Source organism: Pezoporus wallicus, unplaced genomic scaffold, assembly GCF_028554395.1.
Source record: "Pezoporus wallicus isolate ANWC-B61680 ecotype Strahan unplaced genomic scaffold, APGP_CSIRO_Pwel_v1 contig_3487, whole genome shotgun sequence".
Lineage (NCBI taxonomy): Eukaryota > Metazoa > Chordata > Aves > Psittaciformes > Psittacidae > Pezoporus > Pezoporus wallicus.
In genome coordinates this window covers 383,201-403,015 of record NW_026636018.1, presented here as the reverse complement: position 1 = coordinate 403,015, position 19,815 = coordinate 383,201, and the positions used below count along the sequence as shown (strand labels likewise).

Sequence of the window (19,815 nt, the reverse complement as noted above, 5' to 3'; positions counted from 1 at the left end):
CTGCTCCAGCTTTCCCCCCTCCCTCTGGGGGAACCCATCTGGGTTGCACTGAGATGCTAAAAACCATCCGAAGCTCAGCATTGGGTGGATCCAAGCAGAGGAAAAAATAATAAATTCCTACTTTATTCTGGGGGAGTGAGGTATGGATTCAAGCCACGTTCCATGGCTTGAGGGGGCTTTGGCGGACCCCCACCACGACCACCTACCAGCCCCCCTATACTAAAACCAAACATGCCTTAAACACCTGCCCCATCTATCTCTACCTATAGGGAACCCCATTTCCCCCAACAGCAGGATAGCGCTTCAAAAATCCCTTTTCTTAACAAAACCAACCTTATACACCACGCCTCCCCAAACTGGAGTTTTACGCCCCAAAAAAAGCCTTTTTGGTGGCTTTAAGTTGTTTTTTTTTTTTTTTTTGGCGGGGTGCATGTGCCTCAGTTTCCCCCAGTGGGGTACAGAGGATGCTCCCGGGTGTATGTGTGTGTGGAAGGGGTGCTCCCCGCAAGGCTTGGCTGTAACCCGGGGTTGGGGTGCTGGGATGATGGGGGGGCTGTCACGCGTGGGGTGAGCTGCAGCGTGTCGTTGTCGTCGGGGCCCTGTCCCTTTAAAGGGGCAGCCGCGGCCCCATCTGATGCGGCGGCTCCAATCAGCGGCCCCGGGGTTCCTGGCAGCCGGAGCCGCCGCCGCTCCGCATTCCTCCGTCTTCCTAAAAGGGGCGAACATGGCGATGGGCAGGATGAGGTGAAGAGGAGAAGGAGGAGGAAAAAGAAAAGGGGAAAAAAAGGAAACCGAGAAAAATAAAAAAGGAAAAAAGCGGGAGAGAGAAAGGAAAAAAAAAAAGGAAAAAAGAGGAAAACAGGGACGGGGGATGCCAGCAGCGGCGGCGCGGTGATTTCCTTCCCTCCCCCCTCCTCCTCCAAAAGGCAAAAAAAAAAAAAAAGCAGCAAAAAAGCCAGCCAAAAAAGAAAAAAAAAAGGCAAAAAACCCACCCCGCATCCAACCCAGCAAACCACCCATCCCAACAGTTCTTGTTTTTTCATGGAGAGCAAAAACCCCAGGCAAGCGGAGGAGGACCGGGACTCCTTTGCGCGGAGACCTTTGCATCAAAATGGTAGAGCTTGCACACACCCCCCCCCCCTTCCCTTCCTTCCTTCCCTTCCCTTTTCCTTGCTTTTTCCTTATTTTCCTCTTCCCTCTCCTCCTTCTTCCCTTCCCCCCCCTCCCACTTCCTCGCGCTCCAGGGGCTTTGCTGACTTTGCAAAGGCCTCCGAAACTTGCCCAAATCCTTGCAAGGGCGGCGGAGGTGGAAACCTGGGGGAGGGTGGGGGGTTTGCATGGGCGAGCCGGCGGCATCCTTACTGGGGGGAGGACGGGACACACGGATACGCGTGGAGGGGCTGGAAGGAGCCGGGGGGTAGGATACAAACAGCGCAGCCCATCCATGCAGTGGGCCCGGTGCTTCCTTGCAAGCAGCTTTGGTGGGGGGAGAATGGGCTGCATGGGCCCCCCCTTGGCACAACGGGGGGGGGGGGAAGGTTTTGCATTCGAAAATCGTATTAAAAATGTCGCCGTGTCCCCCGCCATGCACGGTTTTGCGGGGGGTGAGGGGATGGTTGGAGGGGCTGGGCTTGTTCTCCCCACCCCGGTGTGTTTTGAGAGGTGATGGGGCTGCTGCGGGAGGGTTGAGCAGTGGGGCCAAGCCCACCTCAAGGCCCCCATTCGTGGTCAACGGCGAGGTTTGGGCCGCGGTGGAGGGGCACAGACGGTACTTTTGGGGCCTCCTGGTTGCCCAGGCCGGAGGATATGGGGTTTGCTGACGCTGGGGCGGGGGGGGGGGGGGGGGGGGGGGGGCGGGGGCAGCCTCTCGCTTCCTCGGCCCTTTTTGTTCCCCGGATGACTCCTTCATTTTGCTAATTCCTCGTCCCTGTGTGTACCCCCCTCTTCCCGGCTTGTTCCTGCCGTGGGCCCCCTTTCCCAAGGGGATCTAGGGGATGCTGGGCTCACCCTGACCCCCCAGAGTAGTGAGGCCCGGGGAAGGCGCAGCATCCCGCCCTGCTCCGGGTTTGCAAAGGCATTTTCCATGAATCCTCCTAAAATACAATAATAACAAGGAAGGGAGGCCGGTTGCACCGGGAGCCTTGCAGCAGTGACCTATTTTAGCAGCCGGTGGACTTTTGAGGGGGGTTCGTTTGACTTGCAGAGAGCAGGCCTGAGCCGGGAAGATGCACAGGGAAAATCCCTTGGGATGTGCCATGCCCAGGAACCGCGGTTCCAGGTGCTCTGGTGCCTCCCCCATCCCGAAAAGTGCGGGGTTGTGATTGCCCCAGCGATGGCTCCGTGCCCGTAATAACACCCTGGAGGCGTTCGAGCGGCTTTTCAGACAGGGGAAGAAAGTGCAAGCTTGGAAAAACAGACACAGCTGAGCTGGTGCAGGAGGTGAGAGCCAGGATGCTGGGATGGAGCTTGGCACGCCCCGGCTCCGATACCGGGGGTAACCGGGGTCCGGTTTGAGTACGTGCTGGCCACGCTCGGCCTGCGAAATTCCTGCTGGCATTAATCAGTTTATGAAGCCGCCCCTGCATCCCCTCCGGAGGGAGATGCTGATGGACCTGGGGAAGCACCGGGGTGGTTTTGGGGAACGTTTCATCCCCGAGGTGGGAATGGAGATGCCCAGAGCCCACCTGAGCGGGCAGCCCTGCGGGGAAGGAGGTGAAAAGCTGGGAATTAAACCTTTCCTCTGCCCCTGGCCTCAGTAAGAAATAGAGGAAAATTTGCTTCGCAGAGCAAAAATCCTCCTTGGAAGGATGTTAAGGGAATTTTTTTTATTTTATTTTTATTTATTTTCTGGATCTGGGGTTGAAATCATTTGCTGTGTGCAAACATTTCGGCTCTGACCATGGAGTTTCCCTGAGGATGCCGGCTGGGCTGAACACCGTTCCAGGGGCTTTGCTGGGGCATCCAGAGGGTTCCTATCACCGCCTGGCTTGGCTTCAGGACTGAGCTTTGTTCTCCCTGTGAGGAATTAACGGCACGTTAGGTTATTACCAGGCGAACGCCAGAGTCAGGCAAGATAAATGGCCTTGTGTTTGTTTCTCAGGTCTGGAGGAGAGGCATGTCACCCCCTTCACTAAAATAACCGGCTGCTGCCTTTGGAGATACCTTCTTTATAAAAGGGAGGGAGAAGCTGGAGGTTGCCCATGAATCAGTTAAATATTAGTTATTTCTAAGATGCAGATTTTTCTGCTTAAGGAAAAATAGGAAAAAAACCCTTTTGTGGATGAACTGAATGTGTCAAAACATCAGAGGGTCTTTGAAGGTTTCAAGGGAACTGCTGATTTCCCCATCCTCCCTTCTTGCTCATGCTGGAGGAGAAAACTGAGGGCTCTCCTGCACTGCTGCCTTTAGGCTTTTTAGATGGGGACATGGCGATAACTGTGACAAAGTGCTCTCCAGGAAGAGCAAGAGCTGAAGTTTTTGTTTTGCTTCCACATTCGTGTGGTCCTGAGAAAGGGAATACCCTAAGTCCCCTGTGTGGTTTGCATCTTAGATGTCCCCTGACATCCCATGGGATCTGTGGTCCCTGAAAGGCTGGAGGATGCTGGTGGCGAGGATGAGCTCGGGATATGTCTCTGTACCAACTGCCCCTAATTATTCCTCTCTTATTTCTAAAGGAAACCCATTGCATTGCACTGCTGGAGTGGTGTTTGCAGGGCAGGGCTGGCCCTGTTGGGTTTCCTGTGTGGGGACACCTGAGGACTTGTCCCTGTGTCCTCTTAGGCTGCTGTTCCCTCTTCAGCCGACTTCAGTGCTTCAGCTGGCTATGGTCAGACCTGAGGTGACTTTGGATATGGGGAAGGACTGGCTATGGTGGTACAGATAGAATGGGTAGAAGACTTAATTACAATAAACTGTTTTTTTAATTATTATTTTTAAGATTGTATCTTTTGCCCAGAGCCAGGGCTACTGACACCTTTTTGTCTGGGTTAGAGCCCTGCTCCCTGAGCTGCTGAATTTGTTGGAAGAGCCATGATAAAAATAACCCATTTTAATGCATGTTCATAAAAATCTTTTAAGTGTTGGTCCGGAAGGATGGCTGGCAGAGAGGAACATGGCTGGTGCTTCACAAAAAGCCCCAGTCAAGGTTGGGTTTAGGATGGAGCTGGAGAAGGGGACCATCCCTGGGGTCAGTGTGAGGCAGTGTAAGGCTTGGAGAGGATGCTCTAGGAAAGCTATGCCAAGGATGCTGGGAGAGGCTTAACCTTGGACCTCTCTGGCAATTTTGTGGTCTGGAGTTGGGTTAGAAAATGGTGTGGGTTTAGGGTCTGATGGGATCTGGGTGTGGGCAAACATCAGAGGTGTCGCATCCCATCTCACTGTTGACCCACCTGGAAGGTTACTGTGGCTTCCCCAGGGATGGAGGCCATGATGCTGGGCAGGGGAATGTGCTGCCCAGTGCCAAGCTAATTCAGCATTGGAGGAGGCCTTGTGCATCTATCCACCTCACTTTCCAGGGATCTCAGCCTCTTCCTGGCTACTGCATGGCAGTGTGTATGTTGGGCTGGCTCAGGGACATGATGGCTTCAGGCTATGCACAAGCAGCGCAATGGCTGCCCCGTTGCACCCGTCCATGCTCCCTGCACTGAATTTGGGGTCCCTGGGTGTCCTATGGGTCACAGGGGACTCTGTGCACTGTCTCCCCCATTGAATCTATCCCCTCCTTTGGTGGCACTGGGGGCACCCATAGGGTTGTGAGGGGATGATGCTCACCTCCTCCCTGGCCTCGCCGGCTCAGGCTGGGCTGGGCAGCGGTTCGGAGCTGGCCCCTGGCGCAGCCGCTTGGCCGACAGCCCGGCTGGGGAGGTCAGCGTTGGGTTTTGTCCTTGTTTCCTCCCTCAGTCTTCCCTCAGCTTGTTTTTCTCGGGCAGGGGAGGGGGGAGACAGTGGCTGTGTGTGTGTGTGTGTGTGTCCTGGGTTCTTCCACCCCAGCAGTGACTCTGTGGCAGGTCCTGCATCCCCTGGACAGGAGGGCAGCATCGCATCCCAGTGTCTGCTCCTGTGCCAGGGTGGTGGCTCGGGGATGTCTCCATCAGCCGGGTGTCACTGGCTGTGCCAGGCACTGGTGGGGACCCTGTGGCTTGTCTGTCTTGGCTGTGTTTGGTGTTTGTCAGGAGGATGCTTGCTCTGCCAAAATCCAGCAGCATCTGTTTGGGGTTTAACCCCAGACCCTGCTATAGGCTTAGCGCAGAGCTTGAATTGCCCACAGACCTTTTGCACTGTATATTGGGTCTGGCTGCACCGAAAGAAACCGCTTTGGGTCCTGATCAAGGGGACAGGGACAGACGGATGGGTGCATCCAGCCCAGTTTTGGTGCCTCTGCTCTCCCTCCAGAGCAGCGTGATCGAGGCTTATCCTGGGCTGGAGATAATGTGGAGTTGGGCTGAAGCCTCAATATTTTTGCAGCAAGGAGGTTGTGCTTGTGCAGAGGATGGGGCTCACGTTCACTCATGTCAGGATGGACTTGGGGGTTACTGGGCTGACCTCAGGACTTGGCAATGAGTCCTTGTCACCCTTGGTGGAACAGAGGGATGGTGTCCCTGATGCCATCGTGGTGGTGCTGGCATCTGCAAGGAGCAGCTTTGCAGCATCGCCTCCCTGGACCAGTTTGGGGTTGGGGGTGACAGCAGGGTTGTCCCATCTGCCCGTCCTTGCAAAGCATCATTGTAGCTTTGCAGCTCTGTGTGCAAAAGAAAAGAAGGATGCCAGAGAGGGTGATGGGTTTGGGATATGAGAAAAAAAAACCTATAAAATAAATAAGAAAGCAACCAGCCATTAACCCTCAGCAGGCTGTGCTGCTGGGAAGCCAGTGCCCATTCCCAACAGGATGAAGCCTGGTGTTGCTCATTCCCCTCATCCCCTTGTTCTCGCAGTGCTGCAGGTGGCTGTGGCACTTACAAGAAAAGCCCAAATGAACCTTTTCCCCATTTGCAGGGGTGGCTCCTTGTCTGCATGGGGACAGGGATGGGGAAGGATTTGTCCCCATTCCCTTGCACTGAGGATGGTCCTGCTGGGCCTGGCACTGCTGCTGGCTTCTCAGGCTGCTTCCTGGAAAAGCATGTTTGAGCTGAAGCCTGTAAATGCTGGATACTATTAAAAAAGCCCTAGAAAACAACCAAAAGGGAGGGGAATAAAAAAAGCCTGTGAAACATCTGATTGTTCCCCAAGCCAGGCTAATGCTCTTCCTTGCTTATGTAAAGGCTGGGAGGTGTTTTTTGGGATGCCCAACACCCTGGAGTGGGACAGGCTTTGGGAGCATCACTGAGACCCTTCCTCTCGCTTCCTCTGAAGCCTGCACATGGCTCTAATTTGGGCAGCCTCAAGCCTTTTAGACAGTATGTAGAGGAAAGTCACCACGTTAGATGGTGTCACCACCATCCCAAAGGACTTGGCCATCCCAGGCCTCTGGGATGGGACCATTCCTTGTAAATGCCCGGTCCAGCCCCAGTGGCATCCCATCCCAGTGGGGAGGATGCTGGCGGTGGGCGCTTGGGGCCGTGTCGGCCGGCGCCTCGCCAGGCGGGGCTGTGGCCGAGCTATTGTTTTCCCTTCCTGCTTGTTTTTCCGGACAACCCTCCTCTAATTAAATAAAAACACCCATTCAGAGAAGCAAAAAAACCCCTACCCCCAGCACAGCGCTGTGCCACGGGAGGGCAAAGCACCCGTGGGAGAGGCACCCGGGGAGGGTGGCGACAGGCGTGCAAAGCAGTGAAGGTAGGTGATAGGCGAGGGGAGCACTGGGATGTGTTTTACATCAGTGCCAAGTTTCCATGCATGGCCATGGTCCAAAAATGGGTGGTTTTGGTGATGTATAGTCCAGGCAGTGCTGCTGGTTCTGGGGTGGCTTCGTGCTGGTGCATCCTGGTTTTGGGAGTTGGTTTTTGAAAGACGCAAGCACTACATCATCCTTAAAAAAAACCAGACCCTATGTAGCCTCAAAACTATGGGGATAAAGGCTGAAGGTTTCATCCAAGGGTCTTGAAAGCAGAGGGCAAATGGCATGGGGATGTGGATTAAAATCAAAAGCGTGGGTGTCTTTGGGATTCCCAATGATACATCTTTGTATCACTTGAAATACTCTGTAAAAACAGGGGGTTTTAACATTATTTCTTTCTTTAGCAAAAGTGAAGTTTTGGGACTGAATAGTTTCAGCCAAGCTCTTTCACCCTGCAATGCAGCGGTATTCAAATTGAGAATAGCACACGAGGTTTCTTTGAGGAGCAAGTGCTAATATCGTATTCAGCTACTCATTAAAGCACTTTTCCTTAATGCAGGTTTAATACTGAAGGTCAATGGTAAATGTTTTGGTGGTTGCAGATGGAAAAGCAGATTGCTGTTTTTCATGGGAGTCTTGGTAGTGAAAAATTTTAAGGGAATCCCTAGATTTTGTGCTGCATGGAAACTGGTTCAGAGGCAGCTGGTCTCACCGCCCTGCCCCACTTGAAGCAGGGGCTTGTGGCCACCTAAATGTGCCTTGTATGCCCCCAAAACCCTATCCTTTTGCTGATACAGGAGGCAGATACTTGTGATCCTTGGTACTCCAGTGATGAGGGCAATAGACATGGCTATAAATAAATATAGAGACTGGTGAATGCCAGAGGTGGCCTGGGGGTCTGCAGATTTGAGTATTTAAATATGTCCAGGGTGACCCAACCTACTGCTTATTCACAGGGGTATATTGCTGCAGGAGCATTTAGGGATCTGTGAAGATAAATAGTATTTTATCTTAGTACATTAAGGTAAATCCAGCAGCAGCCCACTTTAAAGGGAGGTGATGAGATGCTGGTGGGGCTGTTAAGGGAACTGAGGCACGGTAGGGGACGCAGGTGAAAGGGACGGTGCTGTGCTCAGGCTTCATCTCCTGTAGCAGTATTTTCAGTGGCTTTGTTGGAGAAAGGCTGCCCTGGTCCAGTGAGCATGAGTGTCTCCTTTGGCCACCATTCCTGTATCACTCCTGTCTCTTCTTCACAGCCACTGCCATCAGGGCTCAGCTAACTCCATCCCTTGGTCCCCTCTCACCCTGAGCATTCTCTCCATCCTCCAGCTGGCTGTTTTGGGAACGGACTTTGGCAGTGCCGCTTGAAAATACTGTGAAAATAGCGCTGGAGGGCAGTGTCGGGGCAGGGAGGGCTGTCTGGAGGCGCTGCCATCCCCTTGGCGTGGGGACCTCATGGACACACTGCTTTCGAGTAATTTTTATGGTTTTTTTTTGTGATGATGATGCCAGGGCCCTGTCCAGAGTTCACTGGGGGTGGTGGGAGTCAGTGGTTTTAGGGTTTGCTCCAGTTTCATACACCATTGAACACCTCAAGTCCAGACTCAGACTGGGATGGGTGACCTGCTCCTGCAGTGGGCCACTCATGGGACTAAACCCACCCAGGTGGTGATGGTGGAAAAGAGCAAAACTGTGATTTTATTTTTTCAGTAAGTGTCTTTTAATATGTTTGGGATTTAAAAAAAAAAAAAAAGTATATATTTAAAGTATTTGTTTTCCCAGGGGAAGGGTGATGGATTTAACCTTCCCACTAATCCCGGTTAATCAGGCTTCTCTGCTCCGGTGCAGCAGCAGGAGCGGGAGCTGCCAGGGGGGTATTTTAAGGCAAGTTGGGGTCTTTCTTGGGATCTCACCCCGGCAGGCGCCTCTTGCCTTGGCTGGGGCTCTGGGCAAGCTCACGAAAAGCATCTGATAGCAATAAAGAGCAAAAGCCTCCCGCTGACAAGCCCGGGCTGAAGTCACCGACAGGACGCGGCCAAGACACGCATTGTCCTCGCCGCTGCTGGGACTGATTAGAGCTGCCTGGCAAGGCCCGGCTCTGGGTGAGGGATCAGCCCCTTTTGCCAAAAAACCTCGATCCGGAGCAGAACCCAGCTTTTGTTTTCCTGGCTGCCCTGTGCAGAGATGATGCTGCCCGGCGGAACCAGTTCCTTCTGTTTTGCATCCATTTCTCCATGGCTGTGACCGTGTTGAGCTCGGGGCATCCTATACGGGGAGTGAGGTGAGATGGATCCCAGGAGGAAAAACCTGAATTCAACTGGGTTTTTTCATAGCGCAAGCAAACCAGGCAAGTCCCTGGCAAAGAGCAGACCTCTCCACTTGAAAGCTTTTGCTGTTCCTTCAGCGCTCAATACATGTGATAGTGTTATTTACTTTCCTGTGTGTCTTGGGGGGGCTGAGCCATCCAAGTTCCTCTTGTCGAAATGTCCTTGGCAGTTACAAGGCTCAGAAAATGGGGGGGGGGGGGAGGTGGTGGATGTTCCAGCTGATGTTCCAGCTGGGATGTAGCATTTTGTAACAAATATGTATGTAGAGTGTTTATGTGTTTATGTTTACATATATTTATACAGTGTTTTAATATATATGAAAAACGAATATATAATATAGATATAAAATATATACAGAAATATATATATGATCCCTTCTCCCTCTTTGCCTTACTCCAGGCTGCAGAAAAGCTGTTTTTGTCCTGTTTTCCCCCTGGTGTGAGTTTGCTGGGGCTCTTTGGGGCCCTCTGGACAATGTGAAGCTGACGACCCCGCTAGTTGGGTGGGTTGGTTGTGGAGCATAAATTCAGTGAAAATGAAGAATTTTGGCAGGGAGGGGGAACATTTTTTTTTTAAACTTATTGAGAAAACAGAAGAAAACACCCTTTTTATTATTTAAACATTTTTGTCTGCGTGTGCTTTCGCCTTTGGCTCACAAAAATAGAAGACAAACAAATTGTGTCTTGCTGGAATTCAGGGGCTGATCAAGAGCTGCAATTTGTTCCAGAAAAAAACTGGAGCTGAGAAATGCTTTTTGGAGTGTAAGGTGCAGGATAAACCTGACAAGTTGAGCCCTTCATTTCTGCCACTGCTCTGCACCATGTCCTTGGTCACATCTTGCAGTGGTGTGGAAAAGAGGATGTTAATGTGGCTGGATCCTTCTCCATCTGTGAACTGGGTGTTCAGCACAGCAAGACAAAGGGAAGCAGAGGGTAAAGGGTTATCCCACCTGATTTTAATACAGGGCTTGAGATATAGAGTGTGGGACATCCCTTGTGTTTGGGATGCAGCTGACAAACCCATCCTGGGGCTCAGTATCCCCAGGAGAGGTGATGGATGTCCGGAGGTGGTTTGCACCATGCAAAATACATGTAAGTGGAATTAAATACCCAGCAAATGCAGTCTGGGAAGTGTTGGCAGTCGCAGCATTTCCCAGCCTGGGGCTGCTGCTCCCTGATTTGAATTTTTCCAGGTAGTGCCTTTCCCCAGGCAATTTAAAATGGGCATTAAAAAAGCGCATAAATCATCCCAGTGAATCCAGCTAGGGAGTTAGCTGCTGACGTGAGTCAGAGCACACAGTGTAATTCGGGAAATATGAGAGGTTACTGTGTTTTATGTAATTATCTTGTAGAAGCAGGGAGATTTAAAATCCTAATTTCCTTTTATTTAGGGGGTTAAATCTCAGCTGGTGCGTAGAATTGGCTTCCTGCATGGGGCAAATTGTCCCCTTTGGTCTCCACCTGGTTTAGGAGATCGAGGCATCTGCTCCACTGCATGACATCTCTCCTGCATGAGTGTGGACAGCTGAGCCAGGCTTTGGACCAGCTTGGTGGTGGGATGGCCGTGGTGCCTCCTACCCCAGGCTGAAGGGATGTAAGTAGGTGCTTGTGTGGCCTTGACCTATCCTTTCATTGGGCTTTTTCCTTCTTGGTTGAGTCTACTGGAATCAAGTTGGTGGTGGAGCCTCTTGGTTGGTATCTCTGATTTAGAATACATGGACAGGGACGGGTGGCATGGCTGGGCGGGTGTTTTCCTGGGAAAAGAGCCCTCTTGAGTTATTTTATTTCCTTCCTCCCCACAGCTGATAGTCGAAAAAACGACTGACTACCCTTCGGCTGAGTACTCCCTGGTGGAGGATGTAGCCCTCCACTTCACGTGTTTGATGGACAGACTGAACGAGCAGCGCCTCTTTCAGCCGGACCTGTGTGACGTGGACATTGTGCTAGTGCAGCACAAGAGCATCTTCCCTGCGCACAAGGGAGTCCTGGCAGCCTACAGCCAGTTCTTCCACTCCCTCTTCACCCAGAACAAGCAGCTGCAGCGCGTGGAGCTCTCTCTGGAGGCTCTCACCTCACAGGGCCTCCAGCAGATCCTCAACTTCATCTACACCTCCAAGCTCCTCGTCAACTCCTGCAATGTGCAGGATGTGCTGAATGCAGCCGCCGTGTTGCAGATGAACAACATTGCCTCCTCCTGCCAGGACCTCCTCGACACCCGCTCGCTCAGCCTGGCCACTGACATGGCCCTGCCTGCTGAGGGCTGTGCCGGACCCCCACCCTACTACTGCGAGATCAAGCAGGAGGTGGATACCCCCCATCCCAAGATCTACGCCCGGGAGGGCAATGACCCCTATTCAGTGCGGGTGGAAGATGGCACGGGTGGTGGGACGCTTCCCCCTGGTCCAGCCAAGCAGTACTACAAGGAGGAGAAGGATGGTGGTCCAGGTGCTGTCTGTAAGATGGAGGGTGAGGAGTCGGAGGAGGACCTGGACAGCCAGGGCTCATACAACCGGGAACAGATCATTGTGGAGGTGAACCTCAACAACCAGACCCTGAATGTCTCAAAGGGCACGGAGGGGAAGGGAGCTGCCAGTGAGGCAGCTGTGATGGGGAGGCCTGATGGTGATGGGCGAGACACAGAGGAGGATGGGGAGGAGGAGAATGAGGAAGGGGAGGAGGAGGAGGAAGAGGAGGATGCGGAGGTGGGTGAGGAGGAGGAGGAGGAGCACAGTGAGGAGGAAGACCTGGAGGAGACGACTGAAGAAGAGGATGACGACGACGATGATGAAGACGCGTCAGAAGTGAAAAGGGAAAAGTGTGGGCAGCCCCGCAGAGGCAGCCGGGCCTCCAAAGCCACCAAACCTGCCATGGCAACCAGGTCTCAGGAGATGGCCAAGGTGGAAGAGGAGGAGGAGGAGGAGGAGGAGGAAGAAGGGCAGCGAGGAAGGAAGAGGAAAAAGGAACAGGATAGTTTGGGCCAGAAGGTGAAGCTGGAGGAGAAGCAGCACTACCCATGCAAGAAGTGCCCCCGGGTCTTCAACAACCGCTGGTACCTGGAGAAGCACATGAACGTCACGCACAGCCGCATGCAGATCTGCGACAAGTGCGGCAAACGCTTCCTGCTCGAGAGCGAGCTGCTGCTGCACCACCAGACTGACTGCGAGAAGAACATCCAGGTGAGCCAGCCCCAGGGGATGGACATCCCACCAAGGGGAGAACATCCACCCACGGGGTGGAGCATCCCACCAGGTTGGGGCATCCCACCAAACGAAGAGCATCCCACTATGATGGGACGCTCCAGTGTGGGAGGGACATCCCATCCACCACGGAGGACATCCCATCCAGCTACACCATGGGATGGGCTCATGCTCAAATATTCTTGATGTTGTGGTTGGCACATGGCAGATGGGAGGGAACCTCATTTCACCCTTGTGACTTGTGTTCAGGCTCAAGAGGGTCCCATGGTGGTATGGGATGTGAGGGTTTGTGCCAGGGGACTGTGGCTTCCCCTTGGCTGGCCGGGTGGAAGCATGGAGTAATTTTTGAGGAATGATTTCCCTTTGAATTTATTCAGTTAATCTGGATAAAACACTGCGAGCCCCTGATGGAGACACACTCCAGCTGTTCCCACCCAGGCTGAAACCAATTTAGCTTAATTCAAAGATTTGCTGACACAAGTTAAAATGGTTTTAATCTGCCTTTTGTGCTCTTTAGCTTGCGTATTAGCGAATTTCCGGATGCATTTGACATCCATGCAGGGCTTGGGCTTGGTGTGTCCTTCACCTAATGCTAACAGGATTGTGTGTTTGCAGACTGAGTCTGTTAAATCACTGCTGTTTTGGAGGGATAGGTAGGCATCCCATCAGAGCAGCAAATGTGTGTTCCTGCAGTCCCCTCCAAACCATCCCCTAATCCCTGATGAGCTGTTTTTTGTGTGATGCTGCTGCTATTAATTAAAAGATACCAACTTCTGGAGAGCTTTGCCCATCATCCTTCCACCACCAGCCAGATTTTAAATGATCTTGCAGCAATCCTAGGTGAAGGTAACGCAACCCAGGGCACACGGAGCCCTTTGCTAATAGTATCACAAATAAAAGGGGAACGAAGCGGATCTCAGTGTTAGGGTGTATGGGGAACATGGAGACAGGAGCAGTCTTGGCTCAGGTAGGTGAAGGAGCTGATGCCTTCACTGACACTTTGACCCTGAAAAATTCATAGTGCCGGGGATGCTTTTTTTGGATGCTTTTTCCAAGAATGGGTGAGTGCAGCTCCGACACCTGCATCATGGTGGCTGTTTCAGAGCCTATCATAAAGCCCGTGCAATTAAAGCGAGTTTTCCCAGAACGTTTCTTCAGCCTCATCAGCTTTCCTGACAGGTAACAGGGGCTGTCACCTTATTGGTTCCCTCCTCCCTGCTTTTAATCCTTTTTCCAGGACATTTCTGAATAGGATGACCCACAACTGACTGTGTAGTGACCTCTTTCTGCAGAAAATGTGGATCATTACCTCTTACTTAGTTGAGCATTTTTAATTTTACAAATAGCCAAATTCACTCCAGTTGCTCTGATAATACTGAATAATTTCTTCAGTATACCCTGGAATTACAGCTGCATGGAAATGGCATTTTTTTTCAACTCTATACCTGTAATGGACAGTCTTTATTTCTTGCTTTTTAACCAGATCTGTGGAGGGACCATCCCTCTTACCCCAGTCAAGTCTGCTGCTTTATTTCCCTGTTTTGCCCCCGTATTTCATCAATAATGCTTTAGGTGTTAGGCTTCACCCTGTGATGGTTTCCCATCACTGTCCACAGGCCTGCAGACAGCATAACAGGCATCCTGCCTCCAATGCCTGAAAACTGATTTCTCCATTACTCTATTGGTGGTTTCTCAGACTCTTTGACCAGCTTCAGTATGGTTTCACTTTTAACCTGCAATAATTTACCTTCTCATTTCCACCCCCCCCCCCCCCCCCCCATTCGGATGCAACTTCTACATTTTTAAGTGATGCTTTCTTATGGTAACTGAAGACAGAGCTCAGTGCTCCAGGGTGCTTGGTCCCAGCCTGGGGGCTTTCCTACATCTGCTGTTTTCTTTCTACCTTTAATTTTAGAATTCCCCCACAGCCTTTTTTATTTTAAGTGCAGAAAATGGATATTGATGTGTCTTTGATACCAGGCTCTGGTCCTGAATTTGTCCTGACATGTCTCTTACAGCAGAGATAAAACTGTTATCTGTGGAAATATATACTTAGAAACAGTAAAACTCAGGGAACTACTCATGACTAGGTGAAGATGATGGATGTTGGAATGCCTCTGTGACCCTCATTTTGCCTCTTGGGTGCAAAATAGAAATATATATGGAGAGATACTGTGACTACATGGCATAATGGGGTATTTTCCATGGTATCACAGCCTCATTTAGTGCAAAATCTGGTCGAAGCCCATCAACGAGCATCTGTTCCTCTGAGTAGGAGGAGAAGCCGGAGGAATCCCTCCCCAGGCTCACTGGTACCACTCAGCCGTGCTGTTGTGAGATGCCTCCAAGGCATGAATTACTTTCTTAACACATTTGTGAGGAGGAGGGATATTTTCATCCTTGTTAACCAAGAGGAAGATGAGTCATGGAGAGATGAAGATCAAAGAGTTGACCCTTGGAGGAAAGAGAGACCCTTGGCACCTGGCAGGGTCCTTAGCCACGTGCTGCCTACCATCCCTGTACTCCAACAATGGTCTCCTGTGTGGACCTTGCTCTCCAGTATTTCCCTGGGCACTGAACTGATCTCACATGCTTCAAACTGATCTCATGCCACAGCTGGAGCTTTTCCTGGGGACTTTCAGAGAAACATCAAACTTGTCGGAACTGAAGCAAATCTCTGCCATAACTTCTTGGGGGAGGTTTTGCATGTCGTGTTGTTCTGCTTGTGCTGATGGACTGGTTTTGGGGTCCATTTGAGTATGTTTGGAAAACTCATTTGGTGGTAAAACATCTGTAATACCTGTTGAAGACTGAAGTTATGCTCCCTGGCTTGGGCTGCTTCTTGTTCTTGTATTCTTTGCAGCCTTCTAATGCACAGAGGGTTGTGTTTTGTTTTTTTATGTAATAGCATCATTGTGTGCAAGAATTCAATCCCCAGCTGGGAATAGAACCTTGGTGGGTGAGCTGCTGTTTATGCAAGTCCTAATTCAGCCATTGATGGAGATGCCGTGTCCTTCCCTGAAAAGTCGTTGTTCCATCCTCATAGAAATCTGACTTTTGGGAGTTTTTAAGTGACAAGGTCTGTAGCGGACTTACTGGTCATTATGATTTTTGATGTCTTAGCTGTAAGTTTCTAGTGATATTCCCTTTCAGTGGATTAAGCTGATAGCCTATTAAGATGGAAATGCTGGTGGTCTCTGGGCACGTTCCCCTGCTTCCTTAGCCATCTCTTCTCTCCTTGCAGTGTGTGACGTGTGGGAAGGGGTTCAAGAAACTCTGGTCCCTCCATGAGCACAACAAGATCGTTCACGGCTATGCCGAGAAGAAGTTCTCCTGCGAGATCTGTGAGAAGAAGTTCTACACCATGGCCCACGTGCGCAAACACATGGTTGGTGAGTGCAGGAGTCATCGGTGCCACGGGGAGACCTTGTTAGGGGTGTTCATCCATCATTTTGGCAATGAAGGGTGGTTTTTTGTTGCTGTTGTGTTGGGAGTTGAGGGCTGGGCTTACTCTTGGGTGAGCTTTCTCACGTCAGTGCGGAGGCCTTGAAATTTGGCCCAGTATTTAATGCTGAATGTATGTCTGCTCAGTGCTGGTTTGGAGCAGTCAGGCATGGTGCTGGGAAATCACATTTGTTTTATTTAACCAGAAAAAAAGACCTCAGAAGTGATCAAAGGAGGGTTTGAAGTGCAACCATCCTTCCAGACCACACCAGTGCCAGGCTTTGAATAGCAAATTGCACATGACAATGGTGGTTGGGTCCCTGGGGCTTGCAGGCACCAAAGAGATCCAAAAATGGGGGGCCTGGCAAACAATGTATGAAGTACCTGAAATGTTGCTGCTGTTTATATTCCCAAGATGGCATTGGATTTGCTGGGGTTGGGCACTGGTGTTGGGAATGGCAGATGGGACTTGGGGAGACAGATGCTTGAAGTGCAAGGAGGACTCCTGACACTGCTCTTCTCCAGCTCACACCAAGGACATGCCATTCACCTGTGAGACCTGTGGGAAGTCCTTCAAGCGCAGCATGTCCCTCAAGGTCCACTCACTCCAGCACTCTGGGGAAAAGCCTTTTAAATGCGAGGTAAGGTCCTGTGTGTCTCCTTACCCTGCATCTTCTCAAACAAGGACAAAGTCACTGATCTGGGGAAAAATCATCCACTTTTTGGAGCTCCCGCCATGCTTTGTGCCAGTACAGCTGTAGGGATGCTCCCATGCTCTTCCAGACTTTGCATCACCTCCTGGTTTGAGGGTCCTACCAGCCTTATGATGAAACTTGTCCGATGCCATGATCTGTCCCTCCAGCACCTGGATTTTACATCCAACCCCGTGCCCATCCGGCCTGAACACTGGGCTGGGTATATCTAAAAAGCCATTTATTTGGGTTCTTTTGGGGGAAAAAAAGTGATTTCTTGCACTACTTCAACACGCTCGTGATCTGAGGGGGATGTTAAGATGTTCTGGGTGCTCATCAAAAGCTCATCCCCTTCTCACTTCTGCAGAACTGCAATGAACGCTTCCAGTACAAGTACCAGCTGCGCTCCCACATGAGCATCCACATTGGCCACAAGCAGTTCATGTGTCAGTGGTGTGGCAAGGACTTCAACATGAAGCAGTACTTTGATGAGCACATGAAGACGCACACGGGTGAGAGCTCCCCGCTTTGCCCGCAGCCCCTTTGGGCAGGCACCCGGGGGAAGGGCGAAGGAATGAGGTAGCATCTTTGGGTGGATGGCAGGATGGGGTTTTGGCAGGGGACAGCCCAGACTCCAGGGGACATCAGCTTCTCATCTGTCTTCCCCTGTCCTTAGGCGAGAAGCCCTACATCTGTGAGATCTGTGGGAAGAGCTTCACCAGCCGCCCCAACATGAAGCGGCATCGCCGGACCCACACGGGCGAGAAGCCGTACCCCTGTGATGTCTGTGGCCAGCGCTTCCGCTTCTCCAACATGCTGAAAGCCCACAAGGAGAAATGCTTCCGTGTCAGCAACCCCTTGGCTTCGGACACGGCCGTCCCCCAACCTGCCACCAGCCCTGCTCCGTTGCCTCCCGGCCCTGGCGTCTCCCCCCTGCCCCTGCCACTGCTCCATCCCCTTCCACAGACCCTCCCTCCTCCTCCTCACCTACCGCCACCCCCTCCCCTGTTTCCTGCGGGCAGGGTAAATTCAAACAACAACTAGGTGCCCCCATCCCGGCCATGTGCCTGCACAGACTGCTCAGCCCTTTGGGAATGCCTCCCCCCAGGGGAGCCAAGGCTTTGCTTGCTCTCTACCCCTTTTCCTCCTCGTTTTGGGGTTGTTTTGGTATGTTTTTTCTTTTTCTCACCCGTCGTTCTCCACAGAGAGGGGGAGCAGGAGGAAGCCCCCTGCACCGAGGAGCATGGGTGTTGGGGGGGTAGCTGCCATCCGTCCGTAAGGGTGTAGGTAAAAGGCGTCACTTTCTGTTACATCTTCCCATGCATCAGCTTCATCTTCAGCCAGGATGCTGGTGATGCTTGGAGGAGCAGGATGCTGTGCCATCCGGGGTTGTGCTCACCGGTGGTGCACTCCCGCTTGCTAGCAGAATGAATGCCTGCTGGTGCTTCGATATTTATAATAAGCCCAAATCTAGTTAGTGGTGCTTGAATCCCTGTACTGTAAAGCTGGTCTTTCAATCCAGGCTCTTTTCCCAAGAGGCTGAGAGGTGAGCACCACAGAAGAGCCCCCGACAGCCCTGTCTGCCAGCCCCGGTGGCCCGCGGCGGGTGAGCAGATGTCCCTGTTGGAAAGCTGTCAGCCTGCTCTCATTAGCGGCCCTTGCCACGTCTTCCTTCCCTGTGACAGGTTTTCCTCCTAGGTAGGCAAAAGCACAAACACCAGCGTTGCATCTCGGGGCATCGGCAGCTCACTGCCGGTTCCCTTTTGGGGTGCCCTAAGGAGTCTGTCTCTGGTGTGCCCTTTCTGCTAATCCCAGCAGGAGCTGGGCTCCTGGGGATGCTCTGGAGTTGGAAAATGTCTCTGGGAGAGCTCAGATGGCCTCGGGACCAGCGGGAATGTAGCCTGGGATAGAGAAGAAGGATACTGCCATTTCTCAGCAGAATTGGCCCAGAATAGTGCCTTAACAATTTGAATAAACCCCTTTCTAATGGGTGAGCTCCAGGCTAGGTCCCATTGCAAAGTTCAGAGCTAAAGCCAGACCACATTCAGCCTGACGATTATGTCTCATCCTCCAGCTCATTGCCTGCGTCGCTCTCCCAAGCTTTGCCACTCCCTTTGGGGTTGTCATCTGTTTCCCTGCCCTGGCTTGGGGGGACCAGTGAGGGCTGTGTTTGATTTGGTGATGTCCCACGGTATTGGTTAGCACTTCTTTGGCCATGTAGTGTTTGTTGAAGCTGAGTTGGTCTTTGGTTTCACTTCAGGTTTGCTTCATGCTGGTGGTAGGAGGCTTTGCTGTTAACTTTTTATTGGTCCAAGCTGGGTATCTCACTGCTGTGCTCTGCATCAGGGAGTCACACATTGGCCTGTCCATCGCTGTGTGGTCTTTCTTCCAGGGGAAATGTCCCCTTTGGAGCTGGGGAGAGCTGCAGATGCTGCAGAGCATCCAGCACAGGCAGAGAGGTGCTGGCCAAGAGGTATTGGGCATAGCAGTTGATGTCTTGCTGTCAAGGCCAGCGCTGTAGATGCATGTGGTCAGGTCATGGAGGAAGTCGTGAGCTATTGGTAGGCAAGAAGGAAGAGAGGACCTTGAGCAGGCTGCAGGAGCCCTTTCTTATTTGCATCTTGTTCTGGGTGACAGCAGGGTGCTGGGCACAGTGGGCACAGGCCACATCTGGCCCTGCAAGAAATCCTGGTGCTTTGTCTCCTGGCCTAAATCAGTAAAGTGCTTGGGCAGCACTGAGGCTGTCCCTGCAGAGGTGGGAGGATTCAGCCACGTGCAAGGGGCTTTGCTGAATGGGAACATTCAGGAGCATTGCCCTGATAGGGACAGGACAGGGGAGCATCTGCTGTTGTCCTGAGTACTCTTTGACAGAATGGGTTAGGTGACTATTGTTCCCTCCTGCTGAGTGGTGGTCCCCTGTGCCTGCTGTCTGCTCTTGTAGATGTTAGCATTTTGGAGCAACAAATCACTTTTCATCTTCATGTTGGCTGGGATCCTGTGGACTCCCAACATTGCAGTCAGTGCCAGTGGGCTCACTCTCATCTCCATCTGTTTTGAGCAAATGGAGGGTGCTGTGACAGAGCTGCCTTGCCATATTGACCTTCTCAGGTGGGTACCAAAGGCTTCTTTGCTCTCCTTCCTCCATGACCCTGGGGCTTATTAGGATGTCACAAAGCCTTCTCAAACACTCACCCATGAGGGTGGTCTTGGGGCCATTGGCTTTCTGAAGGGACCATGATCCAGAAGGGAAGACGATTGTTTTAGAGAAGCATTCAGTAATATCCTTGGATGTGTTGGAGGGCCTCAGTAGAGTGGTCCATGCTGTCTCCTCCTCCACTGCCTCCCAGATCACATCCCCTAGGACTCCCTTGTGCTTCTTACCTG

At 51.9% G+C, this 19,815-nt stretch overlaps 1 protein-coding gene across 1 annotated transcript; it reads left to right on the top strand.

Annotated features, from left to right (window-relative positions):
- The first annotated feature begins 820 nt into the window (after positions 1-820).
- On the top strand, positions 821-19,356 carry ZBTB47 (zinc finger and BTB domain containing 47). The gene is made up of 6 exons (XM_057398914.1): positions 821-1,114; positions 10,901-12,274; positions 15,540-15,687; positions 16,265-16,380; positions 16,799-16,943; positions 17,108-19,356. Exons 1-6 carry the CDS (start codon positions 1,112-1,114, stop codon positions 17,473-17,475), a joined length of 2,154 nt encoding a protein of 717 aa, XP_057254897.1. The 5' UTR covers positions 821-1,111; the 3' UTR covers positions 17,476-19,356.
- The last annotated feature ends 459 nt before the right edge of the window (positions 19,357-19,815 follow it).

Excerpts from the sequence above, each read along its gene's own strand:
- ZBTB47 (XM_057398914.1), top strand. Across the intron at positions 15,688-16,264 it reads CGTGCGCAAACACATGGTTG|CTCACACCAAGGACATGCCA; the intron begins GTGAGTGCAGGA and ends GCTCTTCTCCAG. Across the intron at positions 16,944-17,107 it reads GCACATGAAGACGCACACGG|GCGAGAAGCCCTACATCTGT; the intron begins GTGAGAGCTCCC and ends CCCTGTCCTTAG.